General features: G+C 46.6%; 1 protein-coding gene across 1 annotated transcript in view; it reads left to right on the forward strand.

The window, feature by feature from the left end:
* Positions 1–2,655: 2,655 nt before the first annotated feature.
* The window catches only part of ZFC3H1 (zinc finger C3H1-type containing), a 75,045-nt gene continuing 64,799 nt past the window's right edge, over positions 2,656–12,901 (forward strand). The window contains 7 exon segments of the mRNA XM_040343991.1: positions 2,656–3,165; positions 5,313–5,454; positions 5,456–5,721; positions 8,264–8,325; positions 10,534–10,822; positions 10,923–11,143; positions 11,562–11,676. Of these exon segments, the coding sequence (XP_040199925.1) occupies positions 2,790–3,165; positions 5,313–5,454; positions 5,456–5,721; positions 8,264–8,325; positions 10,534–10,822; positions 10,923–11,143; positions 11,562–11,676 (1,471 nt within the window). The 5' untranslated portion in view covers positions 2,656–2,789.

Raw genomic sequence — 12,901 nt, forward strand, 5'->3', positions numbered from 1 at the left:
CCTGTCATGCCTGCACTCTCTGACCATCTCCTGTCACGCCTGCACTCTCTGACCATCTCCTGTCATGCCTGCACTCTCTGACCATCTCCTGTCATGCCTGCACTCTCTGACCATCTCCTGTCACGCCTAAACTCTCTGACCATCTCCTGTCACGCCTGCACTCTCTGACCATCTCCTGTCACGCCTGCACTCTCTGACCATCTCCTGTCACGCCTGCAGTCCCTGACCATCTCCTGTCACGCCTGCACTCTCTGACCATCTCCTGTCACGCCTGCACTCTCTGATCATCTCCTGTCACGCCTAAACTCTCTGACCATCTCCTGTCACGCCTGCACTCTCTGACCATCTCCTGTCACGCCTGCACTCTCTGATCATCTCCTGTCACGCCTAAACTCTCTGACCATCTCCTGTCATGCCTGAAGTCTCTGACCATCTCCTGTCACGTCTGCGCTCTCTGACCATCTCCTGTCATGCCTGCACTCTCTGACCATCTCCTGTCACGCCTGCACTCTCTGACCATCTCCTGTCACGCCTGCACTCTCTGACCATCTCCTGTCATGCCTGCACTCTCTGACCATCTCCTGTCACGCCTGCACTCTCTGACCATCTCCTGTCATGCCTGCACTCTCTGACCATCTCCTGTCATGCCTGCACTCTCTGACCATCTCCTGTCACGCCTAAACTCTCTGACCATCTCCTGTCACGCCTGCACTCTCTGACCATCTCCTGTCACGCCTGCACTCTCTGACCATCTCCTGTCACGCCTGCAGTCCCTGACCATCTCCTGTCACGCCTGCACTCTCTGACCATCTCCTGTCATGCCTGCACTCTCTGACCATCTCCTGTCACGCCTGCACTCTCTGACCATCTCCTGTCACGCCTGCACTCTCTGACCATCTCCTGTCACGCCTGCACTCTCTGACCATCTCCTGTCATGCCTGCACTCTCTGACCATCTCCTGTCACGCCTGCACTCTCTGACCATCTCCTGTCACGCCTGCGATCTCTGACCCTCTTCTGTCACTTCTGCACTCTCTGACAATCTCCTGTCACTTCTGCACTCTCTGACCATCTTCTGTCACGCCTGCACTCTCTGACCATCTCCTGTCACGCCTGCACTCTCTGACCATCTCCTGTCACGTCTGCGTTCTCTGACCATCTCCTGTCACGCCTGCGCTCTCTGTCAATCTCCTGTCACTTCTGCACTCTCAGACCATCTCCTGTCACGCCTGCGCTTTCTGACCATCTCCTGTCACGCCTGTGATCTCTGACCATCTCCTGTCACGCCTGCACTTTCTGACCATCTCCTGTCACGCCTGTGATCTCTGACCATCTCCTGTCACTTCTGCACTCTCAGACCATCTCCTGTCACTTCTGCACTCTCTGACTATCTCCTGTCACGCCTGTGATCTCTGACCCTCTCCTGTCACGCCTGTGATCTCTGACCCTCTCCTGTCACGCCTGCACTCTCTGACCATCTCCTGTCATGCCTGCGCTCTCTGACCATCTCCTGTCACGCCTGCACTCTCTGACCATCTCCTGTCACGCCTGCGATCTCTGACCCTCTCCTGTCACGCCTAAACTCTCAGACCATCTCCTGTCACGCCTGAACTCTCTGACCATCTCCTGTCATGTCTGCACTCTCTGACCATCTCCTGTCACGCCTGAAGTCTCTGACCATCTCCTGTCACGTCTGCAGTCTCTGACCATCTCCTGTCACGCCTGCGCTCTCTGACCATCTCCTGTCACGCCTGCGCTCTCTGACCATCTCCTGTCACGCCTGCACTCTCTGACCATCTCCTGTCACGCCTGCACTCTCTGACCATCTCCTGTCACGCCTGCACTCTCTGACCATCTCCTGTCAGGCCTGCACTCTCTGACCATCTCCTGTCACGCCTGCAGTCCCTGACCATCTCCTGTCACGCCTGCGCTCTCTGACCATCTCCTGTCACGCCTGCGCTCTCTGACCATCTCCTGTCACGCCTGCGCTCTCTGACCATCTCCTGTCACGCCTGCACTCTCTGACCATCTCCTGTCACGCCTGCACTCTCTGACCATCTCCTGTCAGGCCTGCACTCTCTGACCATCTCCTGTCACGCCTGCACTCTCTGACCATCTCCTGTCAGGCCTGCACTCTCTGACCATCTCCTGTCACGCCTGCACTCTCTGACCATCTCCTGTCACGCCTGCACTCTCTGACCATCTCCTGTCACGCCTGCGATCTCTGACCCTCTCCTGTCACGCCTAAACTCTCAGACCATCTCCTGTCACGCCTGAACTCTCTGACCATCTCCTGTCATGTCTGCACTCTCTGACCATCTCCTGTCACGCCTGAAGTCTCTGACCATCTCCTGTCACGTCTGCGCTCTCTGACCATCTCCTGTCACGCCTGCGCTCTCTGACCATCTCCTGTCACGCCTGCACTCTCTGACCATCTCCTGTCACGCCTGCACTCTCTGACTACCTCCAAGCTGTAAGGTTTTGCTGTATTGCTGAATGCTCTGTGTGGTTCGTTAGTGCTTACAGGAAGTTGCCCAGCACCGACAGAAGCTGCTCTCTCACACACTTTCCTTGGCTTGCACAATAATGGGCAGGACACCGTGTCACGTGGCCTCCGTAAATTCCCCCGCTGTATTTCTGAACGCGATGACATCAGTCGTTGGTGGAACTCTCGCGAGATGGTTGATGTAGTGTGGCCTGGCTCTCCCAGGTTCACGTAGTAGAAGGAGAAGCGGAGTATTAGACTGGAGGCGAACTCTCGGTGTACCGCGGCCCTGACCACCGACAGCCATGTCCGTGACGGCCGCTCGGCCTTCTTCTCCCCGGGAGGAAGGCGAGTTGGAGGACGGCGAGCTGAGCGACGACAGCGTGCGACCAGAGAGCCCTCAGCATGTCCGGCACCGGCCACCCAGCAGCCGAGGGCCCCCGCGTCCCCCATACAGGTCCCGTCCGCAGAGACCCCCGCATGGCTACCGCCCGCCACCACGAAATCCACAACCGCCGCCACCTTCCAGGCCCTCGTTCTGGGAGCGCAGCTATGACACGCTGGGCCGCTTCCGTTCACGGGGGAGAGGCGGAAGGTTCTGGGACCGGGAATGGGGGGACCGAGTGATCAAACCGGGAGGAGCGAGACCAGGCAACTGGAGAGCACCGTCCCCTCGGAAACGTATCCTTCCTAAAGTATAAATCTGGGATTGGGGGATCAGGATCCTGCGCATGCATCGCTGATGTAACATGGTTGTGTAACATAAGACCTTCCCTACTATGGGGAAAGAGGCCTTGTCATCGCTGATCATATGATCATATAGTCATGTTATAGGGCAATAGAGAGCCCTGGGTAGAACATAATACATTCCCTACTATGGGGAAAGAGGCCCTGTCATCGCTGATCACAGGATCATATAGTCATGTTATAGGGCAATAGAGAGCCCTGGGTAGAACATAATGCTTTCTTTCCTATGGGGGAAGAGGCCCTGTCATCACTGATCACAGGACCATATAGTCATGTTATAGGGCAATAGAGAGCCCTGGGTAGAACATAATGCTGTAGTTGCTGACAGTGATCACATGCATAAAATTCAAAAGGCTGGTTGTAATAAAGTCAATCGATTAACTTCTGTACAACCAGCCTGCCCATAAATGGATCGAATCTTGTCCTTTCCCTGCTGAACTGGCTGAAATTAAATCCATCTATGGGTGGCTTAACATTTGTGTAGGACCAGTTAAGACAGCTCTTATAGGGAAACATTGATTTTCACATGTCATGCTACATGAGGCTCCCAATGTAGGACCGTTTGTCGGACAAGTGTGAACCCAGCCTGAGGCTGGTTCACACTTGTCCTACAAACGGTCCTACATTGGGAGCCTCATGTAGCATGACGTGTGAAAATCAATTTTTCCCTATGAGAGCCGTCTTAACTGGTCCTACACAAGTCGGTCCGACTTTGAAAATGCTCCCTGTACTACTTTTGGTCCTACATTGATCCTACTTCAACCCATTGAATATCATTGAAGTCGGACCAAAGTAGTATCCTGTTCATGAAAGTAGGATGTATGTAGGACCAATGTAGCAGAGCAAAGTAGGATGAAAGTAGTGTAGTAGTGTGAACCCAGCCTTAGGCTGGGTTCACACTATACTACACGACTTTCATCCTACTTTGCGCTGCTACATTGGTCCTACATCCATCCTACTTTCATGAACAGGATACTACTTTGATCCGACTTTGTGATAGTCTGACTTGTTCTTTGACCAATCAAAACAATCCCAGAGTGAGATGAATTCCTTTTACTGCTGCTGTAATCACATGTCAGATGTCAAAAGTCGGATTGTTAGGACAAGGCTCCTACTTTGGTCCGACTTCAATGATATTCAATGGGCCTGAAGTAGGATCAATGTAGGACCAAAAGTAGTACAGGGAGCATTTTCAAAGTCGGACCGACTTGTGTAGGACTAGTTAAGACAGCTCTTATAGGGAAACATTGATTTTCACACGTCATGCTACATGAGCTCCCAATGTAGGAGCGTTTGTCGGACAAGTGTGAACCCAGGCTTGGAGCACAGTTTTAACCTGTAACCGCAGAAGCAAACATGTACATGTTTTCCCTATGTGATAGAGCAACACATTCTTTATATTTACCCAGCCTTCTTCCAAGACTGCTAGCTGAGTAATGGTTGATTCCACCTTCACAGAAATGCCAAATGCACAGGAGTTTAAAGGAAAAGTATAACCAAAGCTGTTTTGGTTGTACTACTCCTATAGGTCACGGGTGAACTTGGTTCTGCACTCTTGTGACCCATTTTCAGCTGACAGTGGGCTAAAGCCTGCTGACGTCAGTTGGGAAAGGCTCTAAAAGCATCCAGACCATATGGCCGGTTTCCACCCAGATACCTTGGTTTAGCTTCTTGGCAATCCGCTGAGAGCCTGAGCCAGCTGCTCCCATCCCCTCTACTGCCCAGTGAGCAAAAGAGGGGAGAGCTGCTGACTGACAGTCATTGCTCTCTGCTTATAGTGGAGGGGAGTACTGAGCGATCAGCAGTGTTTGATCGCTTAGTTCCCACTGCAGATCTGAGAGCGCTGACTGACGTGTTCTGGCGGGGGGGGGGGGGGGGGGGGGCGCGTACCTCTGTCAGAATACAACAGCTCAGTGGGGCAGATCGCTCTACTAACGTCAAAATGTGGCAAAATCGCATTTTTTTTTTGCAATGGTGCAGTGGGAGAGCAGCCTTTATATAATAATTTTATAATATTTACATAAATGCAAAAATGAATGTAAATTTAACAATAACCTTTGTTTCCTTAACACTCTCTTCAGTTAAAAGTGTTGTTAGATCTCCACCTAGAAAATTTAGTCATTCATCAAAAAATGAAAACTGTGAAGAGGAGAGCTTTGAAGATCTGCTTCTAAAATATAAGCAGATAAAACTTGAACTTGAATCCATTAATAAGGATGAAAAAAATCGCTCTCAAAGAACAGCAGAGTAAAGAACATGAAAGTGTTTCGGAAACCACCGTAGAGATCCCTGTTAAGGAAGAAAGTTCTACTGGTGATGCTGTAATTCTGGAGGCACCTGTGGAGGAGAAACCGCCGGTGAAGACTTTCCAGGCCTTTGAGCTTAAACCTCTCAGACAAAAATTAAAACCTATTGCCGAGAAGAAAGAAAGTATTGTGGAAGAATCCAGCCCAGCTGTGATTACCAGTGACACCGAGACTCATGAACAAGGTACAGTGGTGCTATGCCAATGCAGGCTCTCATTTTTTTTTTAGTGCGCTGAAGAACATTGTGATGGGAAACCTCCTCTGGGCGAATTCGTTTTTTTTTGTACTAGACATAATATTGGGTAGATGTGGGCACTTTATTTCAGAGATCTTCCCCTCTCAGTTGCCAAGGGGAAGAAAAGCTAGTATATTGGGTAGACGTGGGCACTTTATTTCAGAGATCTTCCCCTCTTAGTTGCCAAGGGGAAGAAAAGCTAGTATAGTAATGAGGATTTACAGGCAAAACCTCTTCTCCCTTTATTTTTTTTTATTTTTTCTATATTTATCTCTATCTATTTATTTATATGTGTGTGTGTGTAATATATATATTTTTTTTTTTTTTTTTAACTTTTGTATCTGGGGCAAACCTGTCCAAGAAGGATGCAGACATAATTCTTCCTTTCCCAAATGTATTCAAAACAAATATTGCCAAAACTGTAAGTCAACTTTTTAACAGGTACATTTTTGTGGTGATTTCTGGCCCCAGGGATATCCTGTACTTGATCAGAATTTCTTTTTTGTCTGTAGAACTCTTCTGACCTGGTCAGCTTTGGTCTTTGGCAATGATTAATCGGGTCTGTTAGAAACCCTGTTGGATTCAGAGTTTACTCATAAGCCGGCTCAAGCTGCCTGACCTTGGCTGCCCACACCTCCCCTTGCAGAACCTTTTGAGATCTTTGATAAAGCATTTATGTTGTGCTTGGCACATTGAATGCTGCCGGGACAGTTGAAATTTGTATGCCTGAACTATAGTTAGTCTGTGGGCTACTGTTAGAATGAATAAGGTATGTTTCCTGGTTCATGCTTCTAAGGCCCCTTTCACACTGGGATGGGAGGTGTGGTGGCGGTAAAGTGCGTCTATTTTTAGAGTCACTTTACGGTTGGAATTGCGGCGGTATTCGGCCGCTAACGGTACAATTTTACTCCCGCTAGTGTTTGGAAAAGGGTTAATACCGCCGGCAATACGCCTCTGCAGAGGCATATAGCCGTGGTTTCTCATTGCTTTCAATGGGAAGGAGAGATGGAGGAGCAGTAAACACACCACTCCTTCACCAATCCAAAAATGCAGCTAGCAGGACTTTTGGATTGGTCCTGCTAGCGCACCACTCCAGTGTAAAAGCCCTCTGGGCTTTCACACTGGAGCAACAGCAGCCGCTGTTTCAGGTTGGTTTGCAGGTGCTATTTTTCGCGAAATATCGCTTGCAAACCAAACCGCCCTAGTGTAAAAGGGGTATTACAGTTATATTAAGCTGCAATATAATACATTTTTAATTAGTGGATCTATCAATTTTTTTTTTTTTTTTTTTTTTTAGGTAGGATTGGGTTTAGTTGGTAATTTTATAATAAATATATATAATGTAATGCTGTGAAATATTTGCCCCCTTTTTAAGATGAAAAACATTTGTCACACTTAAATGGCTCGTATCATCAAACACATTTTATTACACAAAGATAATACAAAATGCAGTTTTTAATTAATGATTTCATTTATTAAGGCAAAAAAACTGTCCAAACCTGCCTGGCTTTATTTGAAAAAGTAATTTTTCAAATAAACTGCAATCAAGCTTTTGCAATAACTGGCAATGAGTCTTTCGCATTGCTGTGGAGCATTTTTGGCCCATTCTTCTTTGCAGAATTGTTTGCCACATTGGTCATTATACAGCATCTCAATTGGATTTAAGTCCGGGCTTTGACCAGGCCACTCCAAAACCTACGCTTTGCTTTGTTTGAACCATTTGGAGGTGGACTGCTTCGGATCATTGTCCTGCTGCTTGAGCCCACAAACTCATGGCCAGACATTCTCCTTTTTAGAATTTTTCTGGTAGAGCTCAAAGTTTATGGTTCCATCAATTATGATAAGTCGTCCAGGTCCTGAAGTTGCAAAGCAGCCCCAGACCATCACGCTACCACCACCATGCCTGACTGTTGGTATAATGATCCCATGACATGCTGTATTAGTTTTATGCCAGATATAATGAGACACAAGTCAATTTTTGAAGCCTGAAATGTGGCAAAAGGTCGCAAAGTTCAAGGGGGCTGAATACTTTCGCAAGGCACTGTATACTTGCTCACCTAATGGCAGGCACAGTAAGCACTATTCTTCCCAATGCTTTTCCGGAGGCCACAAAAATTGCTGAGTGAATTTTACTCCCTGAGGGAGTCTAAACCTATACATAGTAATATACATGTGCACATCCTCCACCTTCGTATGAAAGTGCTCAGGTACCTAGCAAAGTTTGTCAGGCAAGGTTGTGTTCTGTTTTCACCACACCCAGAACTATGCAGTAGAACAGATAAAGGCAGCTTACAAGGTGAATGGCAGGGGTGTGTGTGGTGTGTGTTTTTTTTTTTTATTTATTTATTTTTGTTTTTAATTCATTTTTTTAAACATATGGCCAACATTAGTATAATAACATAGATGTTTCTACAGCTCAATAACACTAATATGTGCATTGTTGGTGTACTGTTATTTTTTGATTGTTTTGTTCTATTTTTTTTTTTTTCAGAGCTTGATGAAATTGATCAGGCAGTTACCCCTGAAAGCAACACTACAGATGACAAAAATGAGGTATGTATTTTTTTTTTTTTCTGGAGTAAATATTGAACAGAATCGCATGTAACCTAGCAAAAAAGTATATTCGTTTTTATACAAATTTTACATTGGCCAAGTAAAACATGTAAAAGACTAAACTACAATGTTTTTGCTGTGCTGCTATTTTTCAGCGTATAACACGCACCCTAGTTTTTAAGAGGGAAGTTTCTGGAAAAAAAAAATCCACAACCCTTTATACATTACACAGCCCCCTCCCCCTGCACAGGGGATCCCCAGTCTCCTGGGACAGCGCTACCAAGCATACAAATCTCTGCCAGCCTTCTTATACACTGCTCCTCCTGTATCACTGTCTTACAGTAGCTGCTGACTTTTAATGTTAAGACACTTGCCTGTCCACGAATCCAACGGTGTCTTCACCCCAGCTCATTTTTCGATCAGCTCTCGGGTGCTGCCATTTCTTGTAAGGGAAACATTACCTTGCAGCTTTACAGCCTGTTCCCTACTGCATATGCGCAAAGTGCGCTTTATTTGCGTGGCAGCCAAACTTCCAGGTGGCTTTGCCACAAAGAGAATTACTCGAAGTGGGAGCGATTACCTGTCGAAGCCCCTGGGGTCAGGGCTCTGCTTTAATCTTTATTTCATTCTTGGTGACTTTGTTAATCGTAACAGTTAGCGATCATTCATGAATGAATCGTTTCTTTCTGCACTTCACACTGTCACCTTATGGCAGCTAACTGCAAAGCAAAACTGACAGCTACCCACACAGCGTTTAATGTGCCCTGGAGAGCGTGAATCTCCCAAACTCTGATACACACAACAATGAGAACACAGTATATGTGAGTCTCAACTCTGTGCTGTAGAGAAGAGAAACTGCTATGTTCAGCTTCACTCCTGGCTCCAGAAATCTTAAAGGGGAGTTCCACCCACAATTTCACTTTTTAAATATAAATACCCCTGTAATACACAAGCTTAATGTATTCTAGTAAAGTTAGTCTGTAAACTAAGGTCCGTTTTGTTAGGTTGTTACAGCATTTAGATAGTTTATAATCTAGAAATAGACCGTGGCCATCTTAAGTGTGGACATCATGAAGCCAGACTGTATGACTTCCTGGATTTCAGCTTTGCATATCTCGCACATGCTCAGTGCACAAGCAATGTAATAGGTTTCAGTCAGGTTTGCAAGGACTACTGGGAAACATGATGCCTATCCCAGAAAGCCTTGCAAATAGCCTAGGCAAATGAGGAGGAAGTAATGAAGGACTACAAAATAAAGATATTTACAAGCAACAAATTAAATAAAAATTGTCCATTCTGAACACTATGAGATTAGAGCATGCAGCACAGACAAACATAAAAAAATGGGTGGAACTCCACTTTAAGCAGTGAATGTGGTTAGTTCCACCTATCAGACATGACCCCTTTCTGTAGTTTTGCACTGCAATTGTGACAAATCCCCAGTGCACTCACAGCATTGTCTATACCTTTTAAAGCGGAGGTCCACTTAAAAAAAAAAAAAAAAATGATTAAAAGCCAGCAGCTACAAATACTGCAGCTGCTGACTTTTAATAAATGGACACTTACCTGTCCAGGGTGCCCGCGATCTCGGCAGTCTAAGCCAAGCAATCGTCTGTTGGCTGCCCCCACCGCCATCCTCGGTGAGGGAATCGGGCAGTGAAGCGTTCCCCTACTGCACATGCGCAAGTCGCGCAGCACGTCCTTGCTGTCTCCTGGGACCAGTGTGTTTTCCAGAGGGGGTGGGGGGGAGGGCTTGACTCCCGTGGGAGTCTATTCCCGGAAGTGGGTGCAAATACCCGTATTATAAATGTGACACCGGAGGGGTTGGAGGGTTCCGAAAAGCGGTTTGTGTGGCTCTCCGCTTTAAGAAGATTCTTTCGTTAGTAACCCCACACCATGCATTGTTCCTTTTACTAAACTTTCACCACAATGTCCATAATAGCTTAACTCAAAATTCTCATTTGTCTGTATTATGTTCTCTGGCAGCTATTCCATGTTACATACTGTAGCTAAATCATCTACATGCACCCCTTTCCACGCTTATTTCTGTGTACAGCAACCTCTGTATTCTGTGCTATCTAAAGAGTTTGAGGCTCTTCTTCCCTTTTTTTTTATTTTTTATTATATATAATTAGTAAGGGTATGGTAACTATCTGAATGTTTTATCCTATAAAATATTAGTAGTAACAAAGATTGGTTATTTTCCAGAACCCTGTCAGAGAGGAAGAGGAATTATCAGAGCTTCATTTGCGTCTTCTGGCTTTGCAGTCTGCAAGTAAAAAATGGCATCAAAAAGAACAAATGGTAATGAAAGAGGGCAAGGAAAAGTTATCAAAGGGCAAGGTAGAGCCCCAAAAAGAGAAGGTCCAGACAGAGCCCCAAAAAGAAAAGATCAAGACAGAGCCCCAGAAAGAAAAGACCAAAGTGGAGCCCCAGATTGAGAAGGGAAGCTCAAATTCCTTTACATCACGGAAAGTCAACAGTGCTGCTTATGCAGGTAATTCAGTCTGGGCTTCTGAGAGGCTTTGGACTTGTGGTATTACACTGCAGTAAATCATTTAATGCAGCTGCACACTGAATAGTTTGTTCTCTTATAGCAAAACAGGCGCTCAGAAGACAACAAACGAAAGCATGGAAAAAGTTGCAACAACAGAAAGCTGAAGAAAAGCGCAGAGAGGAAGAGGAGAAAAGGAAACAGGAAGAAGAAGAAAAAAGAAAACGAGAAGAAGAAATAAGAAAAATTCGAGACCTTTCCAACCAGGAGGAACAGTATAACAGGTTCATGAAGCTTGTAGGAGACAAGACTAAACGGAGCAAGGTGTGTTTTTTATGTAGGCCAGTATAATCACTACCACTGTTTTAGGCTTTGTATATCAAGTTTTATGGAAAAGCGATTTATCCTAATCGTAGAGTACAGGATGAGTAGTCCTAAACCATGGATTATAGGCCATTCCCTTCAGGCGATTGGACACTGCAAAAGCTTTGCCTTTTTTTTTTTTCCTTTGTGCATATCCTGAAGTACAGTACAGGAAGCAGATCTTTCCCCTGTATTTCCTTTTTTTGCTTCCCATGAGGTTGGTGGGGTTATTTGAGGGTGAAGATAATTGACAAAGCTTTTGCCAGTGTACAGTCATCTGAAGGTAATGGCATATAACCCATGGTTAATGACTACTCGTCCTTTATCGTGTACTGTACTCCAAGGTATGGAATTTAACACTTCTTTTTTTTTTTTTCAGTCTTTCGATGCAGATCAAAAACGATCTGAAAAGCTTGACAGCTCTGGATGTGTTTACCAGTATGACAACTATGAGGAGGTTGCAATGGATACAGACAGTGAAACAAATTCACCAGGTAAATTTTACTTCTCATATGATAGCCGGGAAATGCTGATGTTTTTGCAGCCTCCAGGACAAGGAACATACAGTATAAAGTGACCTGTTCACCCCTGATGCTCCAGACTACCAGTCCTCTTGTTTGCAATTTTTTTACATTACAGTACTTGGCTGATAGTGAGTAATGTACACCCTCTCTGTGTCTGAGGTCTTGCCTCGACACCTGGTTATAGAAGACAGAGAAATAGGACTGAGCCAGTGAGTGCTCCTGCTAGTTGCTAATCTGCATACCTATTCAGCAGAAATAAGGAAGAGTGTAAAATGTGAAGGTGGTATCAAACCTAAAGTGCAGTTTTGCTCAGACGATATACAGTACCTGTTGCCGAGAATGTGTTTCCAGCACGACGGCATTGTGCTGATTCTCGGCGACAGGGTGCCGACATCTCACACTCGCTGGAATAGGAAAAGCGCATTCCAGCGAGCGCAACATAGAAGCGACGGGGATCCGACTTTGATTCCCGCCAATTCTAGACGTGGCATTTGGTATGAATCATGAGGGGAAACTCCACGCCTAATTTTAAATAAAAAACCTGCATGGGTTCCCCCCCAGGGGCATACCAGGCCCTTAGGTCTGGTATAGATTGTAAGGAGAACCCCTACGCCGAAACAATAGCATGGGGGTTCCCCCAAAATATATACCAGACTCGGAACCAAGCACGCCGCCTGGCCGGCCAGGAAAGGAGTGGGGACAAGCGAGCGTTCCCCCCCCCCCCCCCGCCACTCTCCGGGGGGTCTTCTTCCGGTGCCTTCTTCGGGGCTTGCTGCCGCCATCTTCTTTGAAGCTCTCTTACTAGCGGCGGTCAGCCCGGTCTTCTTTGCCACCTTCTGCCTTCTTCTTTTCTTCCGATGTTGACTCGACGCTCCCTCCCGCTGTAAACCCGGGTGTGCGGTGCGCAATGATTTATATAGGCCTCTTATGACCCACTGAGCATGCTGGGACTGTGACATCATAAGAAGCCTATATAATATTATTGCGCACCACACACCCGGCATTACAGCGGGAGGGAGCGTCGAGTCAACATCGGGAAAAAAAAGGCAGAAGGCTGCAAGAAGACCGGGCTGACCGCCGCTAGCAAGAGAGCTTCAAAGAAGATGGCGGCGGCAAGCCCCGAAGAAGGCACCGGAGAGCGAGCAGGAGAAGAACCGGGGAGTGCCTGAGACTACACCGGAGAAGACAGAAGACC

Source organism: Rana temporaria, chromosome 3 (genome assembly GCF_905171775.1).
Source record: "Rana temporaria chromosome 3, aRanTem1.1, whole genome shotgun sequence".
NCBI lineage: Eukaryota > Metazoa > Chordata > Amphibia > Anura > Ranidae > Rana > Rana temporaria.